Below are 27,223 nucleotides of genomic sequence, written 5' to 3'. Positions count from 1 at the left end.
AAATCATATGATCGAGCTGGAATAGTCTACTGTACTCAAGGTTAGTTTGGTTTCAATCAATATTTTGTTTTATATTTTTTATTGGCTTGTTAAAAATAAATCAGTTAAGATAATAGTTAGTTTTTAAGTTACAACTAAAAATGTTATAAGAAAACCTTTTATTTTTACGTAATATTTTTGGTAGTTAACTGAACTCAGTGGTATTTGGCAAGCAGTGAAAAACATGGATGGTTTCTTGATGTGGAGTTACAGTTAACAGTTAATTGTAAATAGAAACTCTCGATCATAATGTAAGTTTTTTGTATTAGTGTGCTTTTTTAATCATGCGTGACTCAATTTTAAATTAAAAATATAGTTTCATCGTTCTGTTACTTCTTATTAATGGAGGGGTAGCCTAAAAGGTTGGGTACACAGCTTCCATCTTTGAGACTTCCTGCTTGTCCAGAATACGCGTATAATTTTGCTATTGTTGTATTTTCTTTTTAAGTATTTGCGTAGTCCTGTCAAAATTTTAAAAGTTCAAAAAGGGTTATTTTCTTAAAATTCCCCGCTTCATTTTTACACATTTTAATGGTGTCACAAATAGTTTTAACCTTTATTTTCTTCGTAGAACCGTGGTAGGATTTCATTGAGTAGGCCTAGGCCTAAGTGTAAGTTACTTAGGTTTATAAAACTGCAGCAGGGCTTATCAATTATCAATCAATTCAATCAATCAATTATCAATTATTTAAGATGGGGACGCCACTATGTGCGTATTTTAACCCAAATATGAGTGAAGGATGAGTGTAGGATGAGTGGCGCGATCTTGTAGTCTTGTTAGTGACTAAGGTCGACATGTTCCTTAGACACAGCTGTTAATTAATAGCCAATACAGCTAATGGCAACTAAGGGACCTACAGTTTATAGTGGAATCCGAACCACATTTTTCCTTGTAATTTACGAATTGGTCTAATTATCAGGATAGTATTGCGGATAGTCGTAGTACTCACTAGTGCGGACGTTAATCCACACCAGGGAGCATCGCATCCACAGTGCATCCCTATAAATATCCACAATTCGTGACCTCCTAGTAGCTGGATTACAGGACGACGCCACCCGTCCCAGTCTTAGGGCTTAACATAGATGTACTCTTTCAATATGCGTTTAAAATGTACCGGATATTTTCATATTATAATCTAACTCACTCACGCAACCATGTACGATTTCAAACCCTAAGAAGTAATAATTCCAGGGACTAGACAAAAAATAGGCTAGGCTTTATCCATATCTCTTTTTGAGTAGGCTACCTCTGTAAGTTTAGTTTTAGACTAGATTTGAGCCACAGCCTATTATTTTATCTTGATTATCAGTGCAAAATAAATTATTATTGGATTAATTTAAAGGTGTATTAAAAATATTGAGTTTTATTTGACTCTTTAATCTGATTAGGCCTAACTTAAGCAGTCTTCTTTCAAACAAGGACAAAACATTAAAAGTTAGGGTAATTCTGAGCAATTACTTGGTCAACCCCAAACTTTTTCATATTTTACTACGGTCATTAAGTTAGGATGTTCTTAGAAAACAAGAAACATAACTTAACTTAGGCTATAATTCAAGTCCCGCAAGGTTAGGTTAGGTTAGGTTAATTCATAATGATCCTGGAGGTATATGAATTATATTAGGCCTATATGATAGGTTAATGTATGAATTAACCTTACCTAACATAACATAACGGTACTGTCACAACTGGCCTTCCGCGCGTCTCCCGCAAGCCACTGTTATCGTGTAAGTTTGACTTTGAACCTTCTTAACTTATTGCCCGGCAACCTGTACAATGGCCTTGCGGCACTTGAATTATATGTTTCTTGTTTTCTGATAACATCCTTAAGTATGACCGTAGCAAAATATGAAAAAAATTTGGGTTGACCAAGTAATTGCTCAGAATTACCAAAGTTAAGTAGTAGCCTAAACTTACATGTACTTACCTAACTTAAATAGTTTTGTATTGAAGAGATGAGTTCTTGGAACCCTCTCGATGCTCACCGTTTATGGTACGGTACTGGCAACGTCGGTTTTAAGTTTAACTTAAGTTAACCTTCGATGTAGCCTACCGAAATCATCGATATTTTCTGCGCAAGAACATAGATATTTGATATTTTATTGTAGGCTATGGTTTTTTACTAAAGTTACAACAACACAGACGTTTGGCTAAGCGTTGGTAACTTAACTTAAGTTAGTTTCTAACGCTAGATTTATGTTCTAACTTAGACATCGAGATTCTGATGTTAGATTCTAAGCTAAGACCGCTCAGGTTCTTTATTTATTATCTCCTCGGCATTTAACTTATCAGTTTAGTTCTAGGCCTAAGTACTTAACTTACCTTCTTACAAAAATTGTTGGCTATGACAAATAAGTTAATAAGTTAGGTTAGCAAATTTAATGTTTAATTCTTGTGTAAGGTACCTACCAATATTTAATAGGTCAGACCTAAAAAAATAAACCTGTCGTTTAAAAACAGAATTTGTGTTCTAGACAGGCAGTTTCTCTTCCACATTTCCAAAAATCAAAATATCTGACGTAATTGATTAAAAGTTATGCAGGGCCTGGAGTGATGCTGCCTTTACCTTACCTTTACCTTTACCTTCGATGTCTTCTCCACAATCTGGTGATTGGGGAATCGTCAATATTTTATTGAAGTAGCTTGATGAGCCCTATTTGAGGTGTTGGCGTGTGTGTGTTCTTCAGTGTATTCTGATAGTGAGTAGTAGGGTCTTTCTGTTAAGTACCCTTATAGTGACTTAATGAAGATGCTTCGCTTGTTTATCTGTTTTATGGATTGTGGCAGGAGATTGTAGAGGGATGATCCCGAGTGAGATGGTGATTTACTGGTTTTGTTCAGTCTGTGGTGTGGAAGGTGAATGTTGTTTTTGTTGTGGGTGTTGTGGTTGTGTGACTGGATCAAAGGATTGGATTTGAATTTACTATGAGGATTATGGTCTCCAGGATGTATGTGGATGTGATGGTCAGGATCTTGTGGTTCTTGAAGAGCGGCTTGCAGTGTTCTTGGTAATTTTTCCGGAATATTGTTCTAATGGCCTTCTAAATCACGAGTAATTGGTCTAATTTGTTCTGGCTGAAGATCCCCAAGCCACAATGCCGTATCTAATGTGACTGGCAAACAGTGCATGATATACCATAAGGGCTGTTTTTTCATCAGTTATGCTTCTTATTCTTCTTATTGCAAATAACACCTTGGATAGCTTCTTGCAGAGGTGGTCTATATGTGTTGATGCCAGCTGAGGTGTTGGTCAACTATGATGCCAAGGAATTTAGTTGAGCCTGCTTCTACGAGTTTTCAATTGTTGGTTTCAGTATTTTTTGTGCATGTGGGTGTGAAGTTGATATGCAAAGTTGCTTTGTTATTTATTATTAGTTGTAGGGTTTACAGATGGTTGTTACCGTAGGCTACTTGATCTATTGTTGAGTTCATGATGCGGCTTTCTATTTCCATTTCTCACAGTTGGGGTTATTATTGTAGTGTTGTCTGCAAAGAGCACACGTTTTTGGGTGCTGTTTAGTTTGTCTGGGAAGTCATTTATGTATATGAGGAATAGTAGAGGTCCTAATATTGAGCCCTGAGGTACACCTCTTGTCACTTGTTTGATTGATGATTTTACTATATTGATTGATTTGAGGCTGTAATGATTTATTTCTGTGTACCGGTATTGAGTTCTGTCTGTAAGATAGCTTTTGATTCATTTTATGGCTTGATTTTGAATTTTGTATTTTTCTAATTTTCGTATTAAGGAACGCGGCAGCGTTCCGCCCCGCCAAGTCCCCCAGCGGTACACAGCTGCTGCAGTGTATATATACATGACGTGACAAAGTGGCTTTTTTACTCGTCTATAGCTCTGAAGAAACAAAAGCTATTAAAATAATTGTTCATCCACTGGATAGGGGCAATCATTCTTAGCAAAATAAACAAAAGAATTTAAAAAAAGGTTGTGTTTGAGCCAAGAAAAACTAGTTTGAAAATTCACAAATTTTCCGTGTTCTCCTTCTTCTCCTTAAATGTTGACGGACCTACAGCCCAAACCACTGGCTCAATTTTAATGTTTTTTATGTTGTTTGAAAGCCCTTAGCGTGTAGATGTGCCTTTTGAGGGTCTCAAGTCGGTGCGTTGACCCATAAACCCTTGGCAAGCCCTCAAAGTACGATTTTGGCCCATTTAAATAACATGGGATTAAAATCAAAACAAAAGAAGGACCAGCTGCGATTAAATCTCAATTAATTTAAAATGTTAGAGAAATTCATAGGAACAGCTGAAACATTATTTTAAAACTTTTATAAAGTTTTTTTTTTTCAGGTATACCGAATGATTTGAGCTACTTACTATATAAAATTACTTAGAGCAGTGATATTCCCCGATACTTTCCATTGAAAAATGCAGTGTACTGATGGTACACTGGTACAGCAGCTCGTCATTTTTAACAGTTTAATACTACTTATCAAAACATATGAAACCTAGGAACTTGAAACTTAGTACTAGTACTAAGGTTAGTTTTATGTTTTGATACACTAAAACAAATAAAACAATCGGGAAAATCCGTCTACGTATGTTAAACAAGCAAAAAAGTGAATGTAAAAAGTGATATGTAAATTTAGGATAAAAATGAGTTTTTCAATATTTGTTTTGCCTTATGCTATTTCTAACAAACCTAATCTGTTTGATTACATTTTTACTTCTCTAATAAGGGCTCAATTTACACTAGTCTTTAGATATACGGGTTTAATTATCGGAACACTTATGTAACACCAATGCGTTTTATATGTAGTTGTGCCCTGGTCTATATATAAGAGAAAAGAGGATTTTTATTTTAACTGTTAATTTTCTACAAAAATAAATAAAATGTAACAAAAAACCACTAAGTGGTAACACTTCCCCCGCCAAGTCAGCAACCCAAAAAAGACAATAAATCACCACTTTTCCGCCAAGTAAAACAATGTAATGTATGTAAGTTTGGCCACTTGGCGGCAGACTTTTGCTTGATCACTTTAAAAAATACCATAAAATTAGTTTCATTGAGCAAGTATCTCTCCAAATAGTACATTGCTAGATGAGAGCTTATTTTACAAAATTTGACCTTAATTGTGTCACATTTCATAAAATCATAATAGTGATGGTTTTATATTTACTGATTACCTCGAAATTATTATACTTAGTTGGACTAATTAATTAGAGAAGTTGATTTGTGAAATTATCCACCAACGTAACTTTAATGAAAAAAAAACAAGCAAAAGTCTGCCGCCAAGTGGCCAAACTTACATACATTACATTGTTTTACTTGGCGGAAAAGTGGTGATTTATTGTCTTTTTTGGGTTGCTGACTTGGCGGGGGAAGTGTTACCACTTAGTGGTTTTTTGTTACATAAGTATTTTCCAGTCTAAGGAGTCAAATGCTTTTTGCAGATTGATGAATTTGCCAGAGGCCGTTTGTTTTCTTCCCAGATTTCTGCAATTTTGTTACAAAGGTCTGCTATGGCTGTTGTGGTACTAAGTTTTTTTCTGAATCCATGTTGGCATGACGTGATTATGTTATTTCTTTCCGGGTGTGCAATAATTTGATTGTGTATAGCTCTTTCTAGTGCTTTTAAGAGAAATTCATTACAAATAAATTTGCTTTTGGCACTCTACTCTTATCTAAGTCTAGTCCAGTGATAGTTTTTGATTCGATACTTCATTGGCCTTACAAAATGGTTAAAAACTGGAAACGCTCTTTTATATATACCTAAGTTCATATAATATAAAAATTTCAAATAATTCAAATGTAGGCACCGGTATATATAGATATAGATAAATTTCAAAATAATTACAAATATTTCAATTTGAATATGTTGTGTTGAAAACCGACATTCTTCATCTTCTTGAAACATGATGCGCCTAACTTTACACCCCGTTGTAGCTCAGGGCCAACTGATGCTAAGACAATCAAAACACCGCCATTGTCCCTGGGAAGGTAGTTAAGGAACCTGTGTCGTTGGTAGATGGGGCGTCATGTCATTCGCTTGCGGATTCACTTATTTCGGCACACTTTTTCAAATGCGCAGACTCAAAGACCGCAGCGTGTGAAATGGAGGGTTAAGTTAGCTTATTTTATGATTACACTTGTTTTCCATTGGGAAAACTAAGTTAAGTTAACCTTCTCCACTTTGATACAATATGGTAGCTTACGATAACGTATAAAATTATTTGTAGTCCGGACGTTAAATACATAGGACATAATGTATGCCTATTTAACAGGGTACTTGATACTCTGGTTTACGCTTGTTTTATTTATGTTTAATGCTTGTTTTAGATATCGGTGGCCATGGCCAACCTTAATTTTCAACAACCGCCTAGAAGTATTGCGAACCAAGGTCTTTCGAGGACAGGCTTTGGTACAAGTTCTCTCTCTGGTCATGTTACGCCTACGTCTGGAATGTTCCAAGGTTCAAGCAGCTCGTTCACTCCTCAACAACTGTCTCCGAACAGAAACCTCCCTCCAATGACCAACAGAAATTTGTTTGGCCAACGAGCTTTTCCGGAGAGGAGGCCTGTACCTGCGCTAAGTTCTGTGATGCAAGAATGGTGAGTTTTACGAAAATAATATAATAATCTTTTTGTCTCCAGGATTGATGCAATTAGGTGCTAGTTTCAGTTCATATTAAGTCCGTCCTTAAAGACGTTTTGCATTGATGCTGTTTGTCACAGATTTTTCACTTCCACACTTCATTTTTATACTGTTTGAGCTTGATTTTTGCAGGAGTTCAAACCCAATGGGAAGTATGGGGAGTTTTGGGATTCCCCAGAATAGAACGTTCGGATCTCAAGGTGCTATGAGCAACTTCCACTCTGTGTTCGGAGGAGGAGGCGGAGGAGATACCAGCACACCTCCACTATTAGACTTGTCTCTCTCTGAGTTTCCGTCGTTAACCAATCGAGGGCAAGGCGACTCCATGCCACAACCTAGCACCATGCCTGGCAAACAACCTTATGGTAAGTAGCAGCATGTGCCTTACAACTAACTAAATCAAACCTTGAAACAACGAATATGATCAGACTGAATGCGTGGTTTCCCTGAATTTCAGAGTAAGCAAAAAGCTATGCAACAGTCAGGAAAGCTAATGAAAAATCAGTAGTCAGTGAAAAACGTACACAATGATCTATTTTGTATCACACTAATAGTTATTGTTGAAAAGATTATTAACATAACGTAAAGTGATTCTGTCTATTATAGGCCTACCGGTTAACGGCGGATGTTTTTTTGAAGGAAAAATCTTTTTTTATATCACTAGGCTATCATTATTTTGAGCAGATGATTAACTAAGGTGCCAAGAAAAAAGACAATGAGATTAGGATAAGTAAAACACTTTGTTGTTTAGCGTTGTTACTGACCCAGACCAGCGATTCTTTAGCCTGCACAATTTATTAAAAGACCAATAGTTAAGAACAACGGGGTTTACTCCATCAGAAATTGTATGTCTCTTTATCAGGATTGAACCGCCGACCTACAGATATTTAGGCAAAGCAGTTTAATCGCTCGCTACCAAGCTACGGCTTTTCAGCTTAGTTTTGGAATAGTTTTGTCTGTTAATCTCTTGTTTTGTTTAATCTGAGACACTAAGTATTAAAATGTGTATAAATTTAAAATTAAAACTTTCACCAATATTTTCAAAATTTTTAATTTCATGAGGCCTTTTGCCAGTATAGCTGTCAAAAGACCTCATGAAATCAAAAACTTTTAAAATATTGGTGAAGTTTTTATTTTTAACTAGCTGTACCCGCGGGCTTTGCCCCGTTTAACTTCATAAGTGAGCTCGTTCGCATGGCTCAATTACGTCCTGGTTGAAGTTCGTTCGCTACGCTCACTCACCTATAGGTTGGAGCTCGTTCGCTGCGCTCACTTGCCTTCAGGTTAGCTCGTTTGCTACGCTAACTCGCCTCCAGGTTGAAGTTCGTTCGCTACGCTCACTCACCTTTTGTTTGCTAATTAGCTGTAGTCATAAATTTAAAAAATAGTGCTGCACCCTGTTGGTAATCCTTGTAACTTAAATGCTATTGCACATCATAGAAAAGAACCAACTTGTTTAATTGAAACAGCTGTTAATATTCATTAATTCCATTTAAATATGAGTACTCATAAGGTTAACATGGGAAACTCCAGAGCCACTGGGGCGGAGCCCGAGAGTCCGATCAGAATAAAAATAGCTTAGTTTTCCTATTTAATTCCTAAAGAATCAGTGTACCAAATTTCAGCCTCCTAGGTAAATGGGAAGTGGGAGAATTAGTGATGAGTGAGTGAGTGAGTGTGTCAGTGAGGGCTTTGCCTTTTATATATTTAGATTTATATTCATTTCAATATTAACAGTTCTTCTTGAAGATTAAAATATGTGTGTTTTTTTTATTTGTCAGTTAATTACAGAATTTACCTACAAAAACACAAAGCTTTGTTATTTGATTTTTGACAGAGGTTTTCACTGTGGCGAAACTTGTGATGCTTCATATTATTTTAATTCAATGCTAATAACAATTACATGGACAGTTTTATACAACTCACATGTAAGGCATACAAATTTTCTATGAAACACTACTCCTCCGTTAATATTGGACGGATTTTTAAAAACAACGTGTCAAAATTATGTATTTTTTTGTGTAGACGCCCCCTTTCACCAATTCCTGTAATAAAAGTCCTCAGGCTTTGCCCTACAGGCCATCAAAATCCCAATGTATTTCTTATGAAGAAAATATACTAACCCAGCTATTCAGCTTTGCTTTGTTCAGCTATAATTAAATTTGTTTATATGATGATTTGTTTCTTGGTGCTATGTGGTCAATGAATTAGACTGTTGCATATATTTTAAATGCAATACACTATATAAAGTGATGGTAATACATTAGTAAATCTGCATTTAAATAATCAATGAGTACGATTGAGCTTTGCCTACACGTTTGCCTGAGTTTGTTGTTTCAAGAAACTTTTTTAATCCTAGGTTTAAAGAATGAGCTACGAATTGACAATGATTGAGGTTTCCATCACATATTTCTACCTACCTAAGTTTGCTCATAACATAAAAAAATACTAAATTTATCCAACTCAATGCAAGCTAATGGTTTTGGTGCTGTAACATAAGGTGCTGTCATGAGTAGCCTATAGTGAAAAGTTTTCTTACTTTTTTATATTTAAATAAATACTCACTTTTTACATTAAACAAAATTATTATTCACAAAACCAACAACAAGATTCTCAAACACATTCCACTAATAGTTTTTATTTACACCATTAAATTGTTGTGATGTTATTTTAATAATTTCATTACAGCTGTTCTTTTTCTAATAAAGGCAGGCTTAAACAAACATTTTATTTTTATATTATATTTAACACTCCCCCTTAAGAATAAAATGTTTTATATATTTCTCAACGCTAGATTCTTGTAAACCCATACTGCTAGCTTAGTTAATAATATTGTTTGTGTTTTACAAAGTTGAAAAACAGTTTTAACATTTGAAAATACAATGTTTTTATTAGATTGTCTATTTATTGTCCATTTAATTTAATGAATAATATTTACATTATATTTACAGTACATTGTTTACCTCATCATCTTATTTCTAAGTTTCAACTCAAAATTAGGCAAAGCTTTTAATGAGGATTTCTTTGAACTTTTGAAATTTAGGGTAAGTAAGAGATTTTGTGAAAATGTCACCTAACTGTTCATCAGACCTACAGTATTGGAGTGCAAACAGGCCTTCATGAAATTGTTCACTTATGAAGTAATAGCGCACATCAATGTGTTTGCTTCTGCGGTTCATTTGACCAGATTGAATCATTTTCATTGCGCTTTGATTGTCTATGTTGAGTGTTATTTTCACTGGCTTGTTAGTAAGTTCACTAATTAGAGTTTTCAAATATTTTAGTTCCTTGCAGCATTCAGCAGCGGAAATATATTCTGCTTCAGCTGTTGAAAGTGCTACAATGGGCTGTTTTCTTGAGCTCCAAGTCACAGGTCCACCTGCGAACATTATTACATAACCACTTGTACTTTTTCTGTCTTGAGTGTCTCCTGCAAAATCAGAATCACAATAAGCGTTCAGCTCAATTTTGTCACGTTTAATTGAAGAGAATCTTATTCCATGGGTTTGTGTTCCTTTTAGATATCTAAGGGTTCTCTTTACATTTTGGATATCATTTTTATCAGGATTTTCCAAGTGTCTACTTTCATAACTGACTGAAAAACTCATATCAGGTCTGGTTTTGTTAGTGAGGTAAAGCAGACTTCCTACTGCTTCTCTGTAAGGAAAAGCTCCTTTAGTATTTTCATCTGGAGTTACAGTTGTATCTTTCAGGTTAATTGGTGTCTTTGCTTCTTTGCAGTTCTTCATATTGAATCTTTCAAGAATTTGTTTTGCATACTTTTCTTGGCTGAGTAAAATTCCGTCCCTGTTACGTTTGATCTCCATCCCTATATAAACTGTTGGATTTGGACTTATCGTCATCTCAAATTCATCTTCAAGTTGTTTTAGTAGGTTTGCAATTTTTCCTTCATTTTTACCAATCAAAATACCATCATCTACATGGATAGCTAAGTAGAGATCGTTATCGAGATTCTTAAAAATACACTGATCTGACTCCAGTTGTGTCAATCCTTGACTTTTAAGAAATGAAGTAAATTTCTTGTTCCACAAGCATGGTGCCTGTTTTAAACCATACAATGATTTATTTAGTTTACAGACTTGACCTTGTTCTTCAAAACCTTCTGGTATCAACATATACACGTCTTCTTCCATTAGACCATATAGAAATGCTGTTTTTATGTCAAATGTTTGTATATGCATGTTTTCTTGTGCTGCTATAGCAAGAAGTAATCTTAGTGAAGTACTGTCCACTACAGGACTAAATGTATCTTTGAAATCTATTTTCCCTTTTTGCTGACATCCTTTAACAACAAGTCTCGCCTTATAGGTTCCATCATCTTTGACTTTGAAAATCCACTGAGTTGTTAAAATTTGCTTTCCTAAAGTTTCTTTTCTGTCAACAATTTCCCAAGTTTCATTTTTCTTCAGAGATTCTTTTTCATTATTTATTGCAATTATCCATTTTTCTTTTTCATCTCCCTTGATACATTCATTGTATGTCAAAAGTGCGTTAAGATCATAGTCTTCATATCTGACGGGTCTTTTTATGTTGTTTCTTTGTCGAAGATTATATCTTTGGTTTCTTATTCCAGGTTCTTCTTCATCAGTATGTCCATTTTCGTCTTGATATAGGTCTTCTGGTTCCTGTTCATGTTCTTCTTTGTGTTCAGTTATAGTGTCTTCTTCTTCTAGTTCTTCACTTTCATCTAGTACAGCTTCTTTTTTAACGTCTTGTCGATCATTGGTTTTAGGTTTAGTTAATTTCTTCATGCTCTCATTATTTAGGTGTCCTAACTTTTTATGCCATATTTTCATTAATTCCCTAGAATTTTCTTGATTTTTAGGTTCGTTTTTATCACGGTCATCATTTCCTTTACAGACTTCATTGTTTTCACTATTGTCTTCTTGTTGACTGTTGTTATTTACCACCTCACCTGACTGAATTGTGACGCTGGTATTACCATTAGAGAGACTATTCTCACTACAAATGCTGCTTCTTAAATTGACTACATACAATCCCTGACTATTTTTATTACCTTCAAGTATCATTTCATCATTTTTAATGACTTTTACTTTATTTTTAGTGAACACAACTGTGCCACCTTTTTCCGTAATGGCATTTACAGACATTAAATTATTTTTAAGTTCTGGTACGTAAGAGACATTATTTAAAATACATTTGTCTGTTTCAATGCTACCAATACCTAGAGAAAACATTGACTGGTTTTTCTTAGCGACTGATATTTCCTGTTTAAACTCTTTTAAGTTACTTAAAATATTACTGCAGTTGGTCATATGGTTTGGGGTGCAACCACTGTCAACAACAAAAGCCTTGTTAACTTCACTTACTTCATTTATATGCTTAGGCATACTTGTTTCAAGGATTAGGCCTACCTGTTCCTCCTTAACCTTGGTCAGAAAAACAGTTTTATGGGTGTTTTTAGGATCTTTGTTATTGTTATTTTTACTAGACCTATCTCTAAAAAAACAATTCTTAGTATCATGGTTACTTTTCTTACAAATAGTACACATCATTGGCCTATTTTCCTTAACTTTATTTTTAAGATAACAGTTTGACTCATAATGGTTATTCTTTTTACAAAAAGAGCAAAACTTTTTACTAGGACAATTCTTTTGAATGTGACCTATCTTTTGACAAGTGAAACATTTTACATTATTAGGCTTATTAAATTTAGTCATACCTTATTCATATTGCGTAGAGCTAGCCTTAAAAACTGTGCTTTCATTACCACTACTGCTGTCCATAGATTTCATCTTACTTTCCTCTTGAACGAGTCGAGCTTTCAGATTTTCGAGTGTCCTTTCTGTAGCTGATGTCGAGTCCCAGGCACTGTTGAAATGTCTGAAGCTTTCTGGTAGTATCGTCAGTATCTTCGTTATCACCATTGTGTCATCTATTTTCTGGTCGAGTTGGTTTAGTTTATAAGTTAGGTTCTGTATTAGGCAAAGGTTACTCATCATATCAATTTCTCTATTGTACTTGAAGTTGTAAAAGTCCTGAAGTAATGCACACTTTTGGGTTTCAGTATCTTTTTGAAAAAGTCTTTTTAGTGTTTGAAACATTTCATGGGCGTTTTTACAAGTTAAAATATGAGGTTTAATTTGGTTATCAATTGTTAGCAATATATAATGTTGAGCCTTGGCATCCTTTACCTTCCACTTTTTTATTTTTGATGCGTCATCACCTTGTTCATCTAAGGTTTCAGTTCCGTTTACTACATCTATCAGTTCTCGTGCTTTGAACAACACACTAATCTCAAATTCCCACATAGCAAATGTTTCCACGTTTTTAAGTCTTTGAATAGTGTTATAATCATTTTCACTGGTCATTATTAGTAAATGTTGATATACTCACGCTAATAGACAACTTCAAACTTTGTTCTTCTGGTTTTAGTTTTATGGCATTAATAGCCCTGTTCTTACTTGGTTTTATTTTATGGCATGAGCAGCCCTGGTTGTTAATTTTCAGTTTTATGGCATGAGCAGCCCTGGTTGTTAATTTTTAGTTTTATGGCATGAGCAGCCCTGGGCCCATAACCTGAAAAGTTTTCTTACTTTTTTATATTTAAATAAATACTCACTTTTTACATTAAACAAAATTATTATTCACAAAACCAACAACAAGATTCTCAAACACATTCCACTAATAGTTTTATTTACACCATTAAATTGTTGTGATGTTATTTTAATAATTTCATTACAGCTGTTCTTTTTCTAATAAAGGCAGGCTTAAACAAACATTTTATTTTTATATTATATTTAACATATAGAAATTAATTACATTAGTTATCCTGAATTTTGAACTAACCATTACACATTGGCTTAGAATGTATGCTTGTAAGGTTTATGTTTAAAAGTTTAACCAAGAAATAACCAATAAATCGAGTTGCTGAAGAGTTAGCCGTAGGATTCCATAGGATGTATTTCAAATGGCAGTACAGCGACACTAAGAACATTAAGCCCCGCATTACTCCCTATCTTTTTTATTTGCTTACGTTTTTAAACTAATTACTACCATACCAATATCAAAATACAAAGTACCTACATATTACATGTTAAAATATCAATCTTTAAAAAGCATAAAAAGTAAAATGACTTTAATCAGTACCTTCACGAGAATCACAAGGAAAGTTGACTCAAAATTTTGATAGTAAACATAAGGTTTCTAATTATAGCACAACTATGACCCATATTACCTGTACCCAGTAAACATACTTAAGTACTTACTCCCATGGCCATTTGTACCTCAAGTGGTACTTGGCCTCACCAACACACTGCCTCCACGTCGCCCTGTCTCTTGTGGTATCTTCAATGACTTCCATCCTGGCCATATCTTTCTTTACTTCATCCGCCCAACGTTTCCTTGGTCTCCCTCGTGGTCTTCTCCCCAGTGGGTCACTTTTCCATATTTGATAAAGTCTGCTAGTACCAGTAAACATGACGTTTCTAATTATGTTAATAGCACGACTATGACCCATAAGACCTGTACCCTAAGTGAACATAGAAAGGAGTAGGCTGTAGCTAAAATCACTGTAAACGAGTGTAACAGATCTTAACATTTACACCGACAAATCACAACTCGATCAATCAACTGGTTTTTAGTTTGTTACTTTTTATTTTCGTTAAACCTTATTTACCACACATGTTTGACGTAATCCTTATTGTTGAATGACTCTGAAGTGAATTCCGTTGGTGTCGCAGTGGGTATGGTGAAGCAGCCGACGTCAGAGTCGAGTGAGTTCACCATGAGCAGTGAGGACTTCCCCGCACTACCCGGCACGGCCAGTACAGAGGGTCCTTCGCCCGGCGGGTCAGTGGTTAGTGGTGGAGGAGACAAGACTACCCCCGCCTCCGACCAGGTAAATACCCTGCCTACGTTGTGCCAAACTCTGAATGAGCAATTGCTGTTGGTTAAAAACTCGGAATAATAAAAAGTTGATTGAAAACTCTGAATAAGCAATACGAATCTTCCGGCATCGCTGCACGTGTCTCCTAAGATTACAGTTTTTCAGTATTATTTTTGTTTATCGTATATGTTTTTTGTTTGTTTTACAATGGTCACGACGGATCCAACCAAATTGGACCTCATTATTTATCACTCCTGATTATGGACTCCAGAAGTCTGAAACTATAGTAGTGTGTATACAAAGGATCCTTGACGATGCAAGGCAAATAGCTGGTGATTAAAAATTCTAAATAAGCAAAAGTTGATGATTAAAAACTCTGAATAAGTAAAATTGACGATGATGGAAAACTCTCAATAAGTAATATTTGATGATTGGGCAAATGTTAAATATAGTTTTTTTACCAATTATTTTTGTGTGTCTACTTACAGTTTTTTCACACTGAAGATTTTGACTGTATAAGGGTTTTGAAGTTAGGTTAGATTATGATAGTGAAGTTTATTAAGCCATAATGAATCGAGTTGAGTAGGAAAATATTTTTCTACAATTAAAATACAGTAGAACCTTTTTAATCCGAACCAATTGGGACCAGGGGTAGTTCGGACTATTGAATAGTTCGGATTACAGAACATATTGTTGTTTTTACATAACAATAGCTAAAATTGATCAACATTATTTTGGGAAAAGTGAAAAAATGTTTTAGGCTATAAAGTAAAATAGGTACAGTGTTTATTTAATATAGAAGTTAACATGGTGAATAAACAGTACTGTAAATTAAATACAGTATACGATAAAGAACTACTGTACTGTGTAAAGTACAGCAATGAGGGGTTTGGATTAGTGGACGTTCGGATTACGGGGGTTCGGATTAAAGAGGTTCTACTGTAGTGAGTTAAACACAGTAATAATTTCAAAACTGATTGCTCAAAGCGAGCTGCTGAACAAGGTTAGAAGCAGAATTTGAATTCTTACAAGATTGCCAAATTTTGGTCACACATTCAAAGTCAACTTGCAAAATGCATGTTATATCATCAATGGAACCAATACTGTTTTTGTATAACATTGCTATGCTACTGAAATATCAAATCTGTTTATTTACTATTTGATTAAAAGATGGGGCATTTGCCAGGAATTATTAAGGAAATTGACAAAGAAAGCAGGCTTACCTTTAAATAAGTCCATAGAGACAGATAAAAAATACTGTACAACACAAAAGAAGAATTTTTTTTGTCACTGACCACTTTTTAAAACCACTTTCTCCAGGAAAATTTCAACTTTTGTGTTGTATATTTTATGTGTCTCAATGGACTTATTTAAAGGTAAGCCTGCTTTCCTGTCAATTTCCTTAGTAATTCCTGTTTTTTTACTATTGTTTTTTGTGTTGCTTATATTTCCAGTTAGATTTAAGTGTATAATGATGTATTATTCTGTACACAGCCACCTGCTAGTCAAGACCTGGTCAACAGCAGGCTAGTACTCAGCAATGACAAGAGCTTAGCTTTAAAACGAGGCATCCAAACTTCACCGGACGGTAAGACTTCATAATTGTAATAATTTATGACTTAAGATTTGCTTAAGTCACTTAATTGACTTGTAGTTTGAATAGTTTTAATACTTTTTCTTACCTTTTCCAACTGAGAAAACCCTTTATCTCTGAAAACCGATGATTGTCTTTGGATAAACCCAATAATAAGTTTTTGAAGAATAATTTATGTTATTGTTTCTTATTCTGACTAAACGTTCTGTTCCTGAATCATGGAACTACAGTTATGCTGTGTATTGTGTAGAAAGGTCCAAGACCAATCAGTTAATTTGTAATTTTCCTACTTGGTTTTTTGGGCAAAATTTAAAATAACAATTTTTTTTGGGTGAAATGATATATGCAATATTTAGTAGATTATTTGTGTCTTTTTATAGCCATTGCTAATCTTCAATGTTTTTAGTCATAGAGAAGTAAGATACGGTACAGAGGAAACATTCAATGGTTTACTTCATTATTATCTCATTTGTAAGTGAGGTTAAGTCTTGTCTAGTGCAAATTCTATTAATTGTCCCGTTCCGCTCTCCTCTCCCCCTCACCGTCATACTGCATAGCTCACACTGTAGGAAAAGCCTGTGCGCTACAACTGCTGTTGTAATCAATTGCCGTTCGGGCTCTTCCATGCTCGATACTAGTATGTTACCGCCCCGCCATTCCAGAGCTAAAAGCGCACAGTTGTTCCGTAACATGTTTCCTCTGTATTTTTAGTGTGCATGTCTTCTATGTGTTTTAGTGAAAGAACATGTTATCCAACCTATAATTTTTTAGTTCTACTTAAATATTCAAATATGTATTATAGGCCTATTTCTCTCTAAAGGAATTGTTTTTAAAATAAAATGATAAATACTTCTTGTAACCTTGAATGAAATTCTTATTGCCCAGCAAAACTTTGCTGATCAAATCAAACTGATCAATTTTTTTCTCCCCCATTTGAACTTTGTATGTACTGTAGGCCTAATTTAATTTGTAAGGAAACTGTCCATGCCCTGGTCTTGATACCATTTAACTTCAACCTCTTGATAGTTAATATCATTGATTGTAACTAAAAGACAAATGGCTTCTTCTGGGCCCAAAATCCCTGATTAAAAATTGAAGGTGATCACTACAACACTCTGCCACCGATACAAGTCATTCCATTTTTTGATTGTGTGTTAATCTATAAATTTGACATCTTAGTATCAAATTAAGTGTTTGATACTAAATGTTGTAAGGCAGCAGAGTATAAATTACCAGTAAAATTGTTACAGGCAAGGTAACGAATATCCCATCCAGCATGGTGAAGGACCAGTTTGGCATGGTGGGGCTGCTGACGTTCATCAGAGCGGCGGAGACGGACCCCAACCTCGTGTCTCTAGCGCTGGGTCAAGACCTGACGGCTCTGGGGCTCAACCTTAACTCTCCAGACAACCTGTACCCGACCTTCGGTGGTCCCTGGGCGGAAATGCCTTGCAGGCCACAGGATATTGACTACCACGTCCCTCCCGAGTACATCATCAACCACAGCATTCGGTGAGACAACGGGAAATAAAAAACATATCTAAACTAATACATTTTTGTATAATCGTTTCGTTAGTCGTTTTGAGATGAGCAAACAATTTGGACCATTTCCGTTAATTAACTACCACTATGTTTTTTTTCCTCTTCTATACTGATATAAACAGAAGCAAAACAGGTTTTGTGAGCGCAATTACTAATAAACACACTGATACTGTTTACTTCAACCTGAGCTTGACACCGTTTTGCACATTTAATTGTAAAAATAAAAATGTGTCCATCACAACATGCAAATTACTAACCAACATCCTCTTTTTGTAAAAATGTAATACGTATGTCATATTATTCAGCTACTAGAAGCAGTAATGTAAATATAAAAAATAACACTACTTGTGGACTAAGAATACTAAACAAGTTTCATAATATTGTTGTTGTGTAATATTGTTGTTCATAATTGTTGATTATCAATTGAAATAATCAACATGTTTCTCTCTAAAGAACAAAAAATGTTGTGTTCCAGGGAAAAACTCGCCCCAATCAAGTTGTCGAGGTATAAAGATGATCTCTTATTCTTTATGTATTATACCAACATGGGAGATGTACTTCAAATTGCTGCAGCAGCAGAACTGTAAGTTTATATGGCTTGAGAGATTTTAGTTGTTAGCCTTAAATAGTATAGTGTTATAAATCATACAGATGATGGTGTCGGAGAGATTTTTTGCCACACTGGGCTACTTTAGTTTTACTAAACTTTCCACACTAGGAATTTGTTGGGAAAACAGCTGTTTGCCCCCTGCTTGATCAAGAGTAGGGATGTGGGATGTGTCGATTATCGATACCACCGATACTCAACTCGTTCGGGAAGATCGCACTATAGTAAAATTGCTGTGATTTCTCAAGATGATAATAACGTTTCCGTAACTGCGGGAGACCGCATATACAGATTTTTCTTTTTATGTACACAATTACACTATTTTCATTCTTCTGAAAGTTATTTATTGGTAAATGCTTTACTCTATTTAACTCACTGGCACCCTTAGGCCGGAACGTTTCTGCCCTGCTGCTAAATGTACTCTAACTATTACGTCCATCTGTTCGTGAACCTGCTATAGTTATTGCAAGTATTTTCCGTTTCCTTGGTTGCCTAACATATTTTGGAAAACAAATATGTAAGTAAATAATAAATGGGACTGTTGATGTCATGTTTTGTGTCAAAATGCCACAACAGTCTCTCTTTCATGGTCAAGTGAAATAGACCTATTTGTAGATAATTGCTAATTTCCTTCCCAATATTTTTAAGAAGTAAGATAATAATTCAAGACAAAATAGTGAATAAAGAAGTTATAGCTGTTTTTGTTACTCACTAAAAGAGAAAAAAATAGGAATTCCTGTGTGTAATCAGTTAGTGCATCTTCGGTACCTTTACCAATGGGTTAATCTTATTTGTTTAGCCTATCTAACATCGGTGTTCTCATACGCATCTTTTGTTTAACCAGAGTATGATGTTTCAGTTACACAAGAGAATGGAGGTACCACATGGAAGAGAAGGTGTGGATTACGCAGGCACCAGGGTACGGAGCTGTGGAGAAGACGTCTACGTACGAGCGAGGCACTTACTACTTCTTCGACGCACAGAACTGGCGTAAAGTGCCCAAAGAGTTTCACCTGGACTACAGCAAACTAGAGAACAGGCCCAGCATCCCGCAACAGTTGCATTCTGTATGACAGACTCTAAGTTTACGAATTGTTCTCAGGTTTTTTGTTGTCCTAATTTTTATCTCTAAATTCATTAAGAATTACCATTCCTGTAAAAAAATGATCAATTTTCATAGTTTTTTAAGAAACGTGTTGAATATTATTTTATTTTATTTGTGAACCGATCTATCGTTCAAAAGACTTTTTAGGATATGTTAATAATTTCTTTAAGTTAAATAAAACGTATAATTATATATAAAAATTGCACATTTTGTAATACATTTTTTATCTTGCCCTCTGTCTCTTTCCTGTAGTTGTTTGTAGCAAGTCCGAGTGCATGATCGAAGTAGTGATTTTGAAACTGAATATGTTAAACGTCTATGTTAAGTAGTCAGATTTATGCTATGGAAGTACAACAAGTGTTAAGAAACAATCACTACTAAGGATTACTAAGGTTACTCGACTGAAATTTTGACTGAAGGACTTCATATTGATGACATTGGGAGAATTAGGCAAACTGTGCCCAAACTTTGGGAGAATCTGTCAATCTGTAACCAATCTGGCAAAAAGCTTGAAAGAATTAGGCAAACTGTGCATTAGATTTCAATGTTTTAACCTATCTGCAAAGATCTGTCAATGTTATCTCTCTGAGCCGTTCAAAAGTCAACACATAAAATCAGTGAGTTTTATGTCATCATGAAGATATTTTTTCTTGAGAATCCATTTTGTCAATTTGGGAGACGACAGGAAAACTTGACAGTCTAGACTCAACTTTAGGTCTATTTTTTTCTTTGACAGTCTTTAGCAATGATGATGCCAGCTTGAAAATTACGCTGAAACTTGTTGCTGTAAGCAGTTCAAGGGAATGCCACAAGTATATATTTTTAACATCTAAGGTCCTGACTTAGCCATAGTCCACAAGTCGTTTGAGAAGTTCTTTTTGTATGTAGACCTAGTTGTGTATTTACTATTTAGAAGAGCAGATAGTTCCCCCATAAGGAGTAGAGTTTGTCGTAAGAAAATTAATTTGGATGAAGGTAAAGACCAACACGTCTAATGAAGGTACATCCTCATTAAAAAATAATTAACTTCATATTTTCCATCAACAAAAACATCAATACCATATTCATATGAGTTAGTTTGTTGGTGACAAGGCAGAGAAACATTTCATGCTAATTACTAAGATTATTTGCCACAGATTTTGCTGATTATTAGTATTTCCAGGAGAATTTAGTTTGAATTTTAGTAGAAGCCAGAATTTGTTCTCTTATGAACTTCTATGTTTCCCCATGTTATTTTATCTGAGTTGTAGATCTGTGAAGTTTCATGCGTTTGTTTTGTAAGGAATTAGTTTCATTGTTGGTCTTTTGACTTTTTTAATGTTCACAAAGGTCTATTTTTCTCAGCTATCTTCGATCTTTAATTTGGGGGCCGTCCCCATCTCAATTTTTTATATAACAAAAGAAAAAGAAAAATACCCACCGACAAGAAAGTTTTATCTTTGTCAATCTCCTGAAGTTGACATACATCCTCCCAAGCTGCCTTCTTTGCGCCTCTTGGGCACAACCTTCTGACGATAGAAGACATTTCTTTAATAGCCGTAACAAAATTCTCATTCAAAATGTAACTACAACATTATAAAAGAAGTTATTTTGCTCCTCACACAAAAAACAAGTGCAAACCGTTCACTTGAACTAGGACTACCTACTGATCAGGTCCTGCAGTCTGCGTCGCCATTTCAATGTGTTCAATTTTTCGCTGTCTCAACAGTCGGGCTAAACCAAAATCTGCAGAGTTTGGCCCTCCAACCAGTCGGCCATTGTGCACTGATTAACACCTATTGTAAAACTGGCCGTATCGGACCAATCGGGATCGTAGTTAAGCTAGCCTAAAATTCACAAATAATTACCCCTCAGTCTTCCACCATTTTGGTAAGCCCCTTCCACCAAGCTTATCAACATTTACATAGGCCTAGCTTTTTGAAATATAGTTGGAATACTGTACATGGCCCAGAATAACAAAAACCTTCGAAACACGAATAAAGCTATGGGAAAATGAAATATTCTATGTAAACTGCAAGAGTACAGTAAAAGTCTGCTGGTCAAATACTCATATTATAATATTAATACGGTAGGTATGTTTCTTCTTTTCTATACAACAAAATTTGGTTTGTTTAACCGTCATTTAAAGTAAACCTCACCAACTAAACAGCTGACAGGGTGCCGGTGCAAGCAAAAAAAGCAATTTTTTCAGAACTGTAGTTTCATCAATTCCAATTGTTAAATATTTGAAATTTGACAATTCTTTGAAGATTGCTTACTCAATATGTAAAAATGCTCACTTAAGTAATATATGTAAAAATTTGTCTGTTATGTATTAATTTAAACCCCATTAAACATTTTAATGTTCTGGATAACTCGACAACCTCTGGGTCCACAAATTGTCGAGGTATTGAGGTTTTACTGTACTTGTCCTTTGGTATTAAAACAAAAGTGTGACATCAAAATCCACCCTAAAATATTAGAGAAACATATAGTTGACATTGTAACACTTAATTGTCACCACCAACATAAAACAAATTTTCAAAAGAGTCTCCAAAATAAATTACCATAAGACAACAAGTCTTTTTACATTATTCTCTGTTAATTGGGCCATTTTTTTATAATATCTGGTTTTCTCTTATCTTCCCCACCATCTATATTCTAATTTCTTTTTTTGTCGTAGGTACACCATAACTTCCTTATTTCTTCACCAATTTTCACAAATGAGGCATCATTTTAAAGCCTTTTTTACCTGCTACAACGGTAAAATATACAAAATCACTAGTTTTTGTAAAAACCATCTATTTTATCATTCTGCAAGTAATTTAGACTTGCAATGTTTATTTACGTTATTTGATCAGCTGAAAAATGTGATTTAAATTAATCAAAAGGAACGAATATTTATTTTTCATATCCGAGTGTTTTGTTTTTGTCATCCAAGACGACCAACAAACTTAGTCTTTGCTTTCTTCAATAAATAACCTGGGGATGAAATCAGATTATTCACTTTGAAGAAGTCTGAACAAGAACAACTCAAAAGTAAGTACCACATGGATACTTAGTTTTTTATATTTCTTTATTTACGACATAGTCTTCCTTTTGACACTTACTACCATTCTATATACATTTAAGAATTCCATCTTCAAACATCACCTCTTATCTTTTCTTTATTACAGGTTTCAATGAATGGTTATGTTGTGTCAAATTTGTCACTGGCAATTTTGATTCAGTTCTTTACCAAGGGACGGAGAACGGTCTGTAGAATCCAATTTTAGAGATTGGAACTCATTAAGCCCTTTAGGTTTGTCACCACATAAACTCATGCTAAAAAGAGGTCTATTATCATGTTGATGAGAAACATAAGCAGCGTTAAAGATTGGTTGTAGCTCACTTGGGCACCTACACACTATCAAAGCCAAGTTGGCTGTAAGACGGCAATCTGTCATACTACGCAATAGTTCGTAATCCTTTCAAACTGACTAAGAAGGAATTTCTGTAAAAGTTACCTTTGCCATGAATTTAAAAGGCACATGGACAGACACAGAAGGAAGGGTGCCAACCTGTTTATTTTTACACATTCAGTTGTTTGTCGCTTTCTGTGTAAAAACAAAGCCATCAACACAAAAATCATATATGGCTATATTAGGTCTACTTCAAACACAGTGTTCAAAGAGGTCCTGTAAACATGTAAAAACGTTAATAACTTAACATTATTTTGAAAAAGTTAATTTTCTAAAATTTAAGCCCACCTATTCCTGAAGTAGGGCCCACGCTTAATATCAACGATGCACTTACTATACAGTGTATTAAACTAACTGCAACTTATGTTGAGTACTTCAGTACTTCAATGAGTGGGTTTTGAGAAGGATTCAGTACGTCTAAGTAGTAATGAGAACTGAAATAATCCACCATGTTACCAGTACAACTTCACCATTTGCACATTTTATTATGTTTGTTATATTTTGTGGTTGCATTATCTAATGAAGTAACCATCCAACAAATGCTTTTAATCAGGAAGCACGTTTGTATAATTCAGTATCTAAAGTCGATGAATAAAACAGTGGTACAAGTACACCGCCAAATTTTTATTTTACATTGATAATAATCGACTCGTTTCAAAATTATGTCAACTTCAACGCGTCGTTTGGGGGGTCGGTCTCAACAGTTGCTATTCCGGCCTCTCCCACCAACGGCGCCGTGGCTTAGTTGGTTAAAGCGCCTGTCTAGTAAACAGGAGATCGAGGGTTCGAATCCCTCCGGTGCCTCTTTTTGTTCGACGATATTTTTACTATGTGAAAGTCTGTGTATTCAAATGCTGTTATACATGTTTAATCAATAAAAGGTTTTATTTAATTAATTTTTAAGAATAATTCATATTTATAAATGTATAAATATTTAAATAGATTTTTATCAAAGATTAAGTTACGATTATTGCTGTATTTATTGTGCCTTATCAACCGTACTATATCAATTAACTTTATTGCGGAGATAAATTTTGTTAAGCGAGCGACGTTATAAAATAAATTAAGCATAGGTAATTTATTGTACGCGGATTTTAAATTCCTTCATTAACTTAATTACGATCATTAATTTTTATCTATTACTATTAACGTTTTATATAGAAACACATTTGATTTAATGTGTCAATTTATATTGCTAATTGTATTTTTTTCCCCCAGTTTTAAAGACAAAGATGTTGATGTATCTGTTGTGTCTTATAGACTATTAAACGAATATTTTTTTGTAGTTGCGGGCATTTAATGTTCAATGACTATAGCTTTAGTTTTAAAATAAATTGAGTATGGGAATTGAGCTTATATGCAATTGCGCTGTCATTATTCATTCTTCAATAATAATTTTATATTAGATTAGCCTACTCTTGTAACTTACAGAACCAAACAAATAAACTTGTTAGCGTTTGTTCAAAGTTTAGTAAAATATTTGGATTTTTTCACACGTTTCTAAGTAACTTAAAACTTAGGTACAGTATTGCTATAAAGTATTGTGTTAGACACAATCAAACTACCAACTTTGTAGTATGCTGGTGTTTACAGAATGTGTTATGACGATCGCAAAATACTATCAATTTCATTTGTTATCCAAAATGTTAATTTAAAATTGTTTAGATAAAAAATCCTGTGAGTTGGAGTGGTATCTTACAAAATTAACAGTTTCTTTACTAATTTGTGAAAGTTTTCGGATAAAAAGTTAGTGACCCCGACGTGATTTGAACACGCAACCTTCTGATCTGGAGTCAGACGCGCTACCGTTGCGCCACGAGGTCAGTTGAGAATCTAGGGAGAAATAGTCAAACAAAAATATGAACTCTAGAGAAATTTAACGTGATTGGAAAGCGAATGGGGACCTGAAATGAAATGAAATGATGTTTATTTCCCAACTAAAAAGTACAATTCATGGTATTTTACAGAATAAATTACTTAATCCTTGTCTAAATAACTTACAAAATAATATTATAACTAAATGGCACAAAGAGATAACAAAAAATACCTAATCAACTTATATGGAAATGTGTCTACATAGGCAGGGCCTGTGCGCAGACATGAGTTAGGGGTAATTTGTTTAGTGAATGGGAATTTTTTTTTGAAGTGATTGTTATCACGTCTGAAAAATAAATGTTGTCTTGCTTGGAACTGGACAACGATATTTCTCTGAAACTAAGTAGAATCTAAAGTGCTTCTCAAAAATCAAGTGATAGGTTGAGCGGAGAGGAGTGGCGGGTTGTGTATTAGCGTTGACTGTGAATCCTTAAGTATTAGTTAGTCATTGAGGTGGTGTATCAGTGATTGTGTGTTGTAGTGTAGGGTCAACGGTCAGGTCAGCCCGACGCGATAACAGCCTCGGTGTCCTCTGAACTCAGTCCTACAAGCCTCTTGTCGGGAATTTTCGATTTTGGGTTATATAGATATTTGGATTCCTTATTAAATTCCAAATCACTTGGTGCAAGTCCCAGTAGCGGCTAGCCCATAAGGACTCTCGGACGCCGCCCTCCCAACAATACAGAAATCAGTATTTTTTTTATTTATGTAATAAAAAAATAATATGTCGTAATTAAAATTAAATTACAATTACTTACGACTACTTAATCAATATGATAATAATATGAAATGAAATAGTTTTAAATTTTGAATCCAGTAATGACTGTTTTGCGATAGTCGCTTTCATAATGTGGATTGCGGACGGCGGCAACCTCCGTCCCAAACTCAATGCATGTAGTCTTATGGTAGAAACACCTAACAGCGCTGAGGGTGCCGTGACGTCATTCCAATGCTTTACAATAGGGACTCTGGGGCAGAGTCCAAAGCTGCGCGCGCATCCATAAATCAGGGCAGCCACCCTAAACTGGATAATTCTGCATCACACACGATTAGGATAGGAAGAACCATGTTGGCAGCGCTGGAGCCATCATCCACACTGTCACTACCATAAACATTAACTAACCTCACTTCTTTCCATGTCCATGACCACAGTTCAGTTATAGTTTAGTGCCAAACGACCTGTTGTTTTGTGATCAATAGTGTTTAGTGATAGTGATGGAGGCGTAAGGAAGGCAGCGGTAGTTTGTTGAAGATTGAAAGAGCTAAGTAGAAATTATTAATAGTTATACTTAATTGATTGAGTTAGTTAGTTGGTATCTTTGAGTCAATAAGTTACGTCTGTAGTTTTAGTATAGGCTAACCTAATCAACCCGAAAACTAAGTAGACTAGCCATAGGTAAAGTGACTCGGACAATTTTAGTTATAGTTACTTATTATTAGTCTTAATAAGTTATTACGGGTAAATTTGCCGTGGGTTGAAGGCCTAAATCTAAATAATAATGGACGGCGGCATTTCGTTGTCGTCGACGGCTAACGTCACTAACGAAGTTAGTCTGATTATCAATGAAGGGATCAAAAATATTGACCACAGAATTTCTTTGAAAAAATTAGGACCTCCTAGACCTTTCATGAACATAAACCAAATTCAAAACAGTTCAAAGAATAAGAATAGCTTCACACGGAAATTTTCGCCACATATGTACAATCATGCAGATTGGCTATGTGGTTGTTCAATTAAAAATTCATTTTTCTGCTACACTTGTTTGGTCATGGGGGTTCAAGATAGAGCATGGACTGTAGACGGCATTTCAGACCTTAAACATCTACTGGAAAAAGTAAAAAAACACAAAACAAGTGAAAAACACATAAATGCGTCAATAGAATATGCTGTTTTAGGTAAAGTTGATATTAGATGCCAATTGGACAATGCATATAGGTTAAGAATACAAAAACAAAATGAAGATGTTTCGAAAAATCGATACATTCTAAGTAAGCTAATTGATGCAATTAAATTTTGTGGAGCGTTTGAATTAGCATTACGAGGACATGATGAACGCGAAAATTCAAAAAATCCTGGCATATTTCATGGTTTGGTTAACCTTATGGCGGAGCTGGATGTAACATTGCAACAGCACATAAATCAAACAAATAACCGAGTGTTTTTGGGTCTGTCTAAAACCATACAGAACGAGTTATTGGACTCAATATATTACGTTTGTCTGCAAATGATTCGTGACGAATTGACACAAACCGACTATGTTGCTATTGAAGCCGACGAAACAACAGACTGTGCCACTTTATCCCAACTAGTATTTGTTATTAGGTACGAGCTGAATGGCACGATTCACGAGCGATTTATCACTTTTATTAGACCAAAAGGCCATGATGCAGAATCAGTTAGCGAAACAATTTTTGAAGTATTAGAGCAATTAAACCTCGACAAAACTCCTGATAAAGTCATTGCCCAGAGCTACGATGGGGCTTCCGTAATGAGTGGCCAACACACGGGAGTACAAGCGCGTGTAAAATCTAAATATAAG

The 27,223-nt window shown here is 34.9% G+C and overlaps 1 protein-coding gene and 2 non-coding genes across 6 annotated transcripts; 2 read left to right on the top strand and 1 right to left on the bottom strand.

Annotated features, from left to right (window-relative positions):
* The first annotated feature begins 35 nt into the window (after window positions 1–35).
* On the top strand, window positions 36–19,557 carry LOC128993346 (CCR4-NOT transcription complex subunit 2-like). 4 transcript variants are annotated; one of them, XM_054417189.1, is made up of 8 exons: window positions 36–40; window positions 6,336–6,607; window positions 6,783–7,015; window positions 14,354–14,532; window positions 16,015–16,108; window positions 17,365–17,626; window positions 18,132–18,239; window positions 19,123–19,557. In XM_054417189.1, exons 2-8 carry the CDS (start codon window positions 6,348–6,350, stop codon window positions 19,334–19,336), a joined length of 1,350 nt encoding a protein of 449 aa, XP_054273164.1. In that variant the 5' UTR covers window positions 36–40; window positions 6,336–6,347; the 3' UTR covers window positions 19,337–19,557. The 4 variants fall into 4 exon arrangements, with proteins under 4 accessions (XP_054273164.1, XP_054273163.1, XP_054273161.1 ...); XM_054417188.1 differs by lacking the exon at window positions 36–40 and adding an exon at window positions 207–290; XM_054417186.1 differs by lacking the exon at window positions 36–40 and adding an exon at window positions 455–650.
* Window positions 19,558–23,538: 3,981 nt separating this feature from the next.
* Window positions 23,539–23,612, top strand: Trnat-agu (transfer RNA threonine (anticodon AGU)). Its single transcript has one exon. It is a non-coding gene; the product is annotated as a tRNA-Thr (tRNA).
* Window positions 23,613–24,559: 947 nt separating this feature from the next.
* Trnaw-cca (transfer RNA tryptophan (anticodon CCA)) lies at window positions 24,560–24,631 on the bottom strand. Its single transcript has one exon. It is a non-coding gene; the product is annotated as a tRNA-Trp (tRNA).
* Between the last annotated feature and the right edge of the window lie 2,592 nt (window positions 24,632–27,223).

This window comes from Macrosteles quadrilineatus, unplaced genomic scaffold (genome assembly GCF_028750875.1).
Source record: "Macrosteles quadrilineatus isolate MER2022 unplaced genomic scaffold, UCM_ALF_1.0 Scaffold_4__1_contigs__length_99947679, whole genome shotgun sequence".
Taxonomy (NCBI): domain Eukaryota; kingdom Metazoa; phylum Arthropoda; class Insecta; order Hemiptera; family Cicadellidae; genus Macrosteles; species Macrosteles quadrilineatus.
This window is presented reverse-complemented; position numbering and strand designations above follow the sequence as displayed.

Coding starts and splice junctions, on each gene's coding strand:
- LOC128993346 (XM_054417189.1), top strand. CDS start 6,348: ATGGCCAACCTTAATTTTCAACAACCGCCTAGAAGTATTGCGAACCAA. Junction 6,608..6,782: donor AGTTCTGTGATGCAAGAATG/GTGAGTTTTACG, acceptor TGATTTTTGCAG/GAGTTCAAACCCAATGGGAA. Junction 17,627..18,131: donor ATCATCAACCACAGCATTCG/GTGAGACAACGG, acceptor GTTGTGTTCCAG/GGAAAAACTCGCCCCAATCA.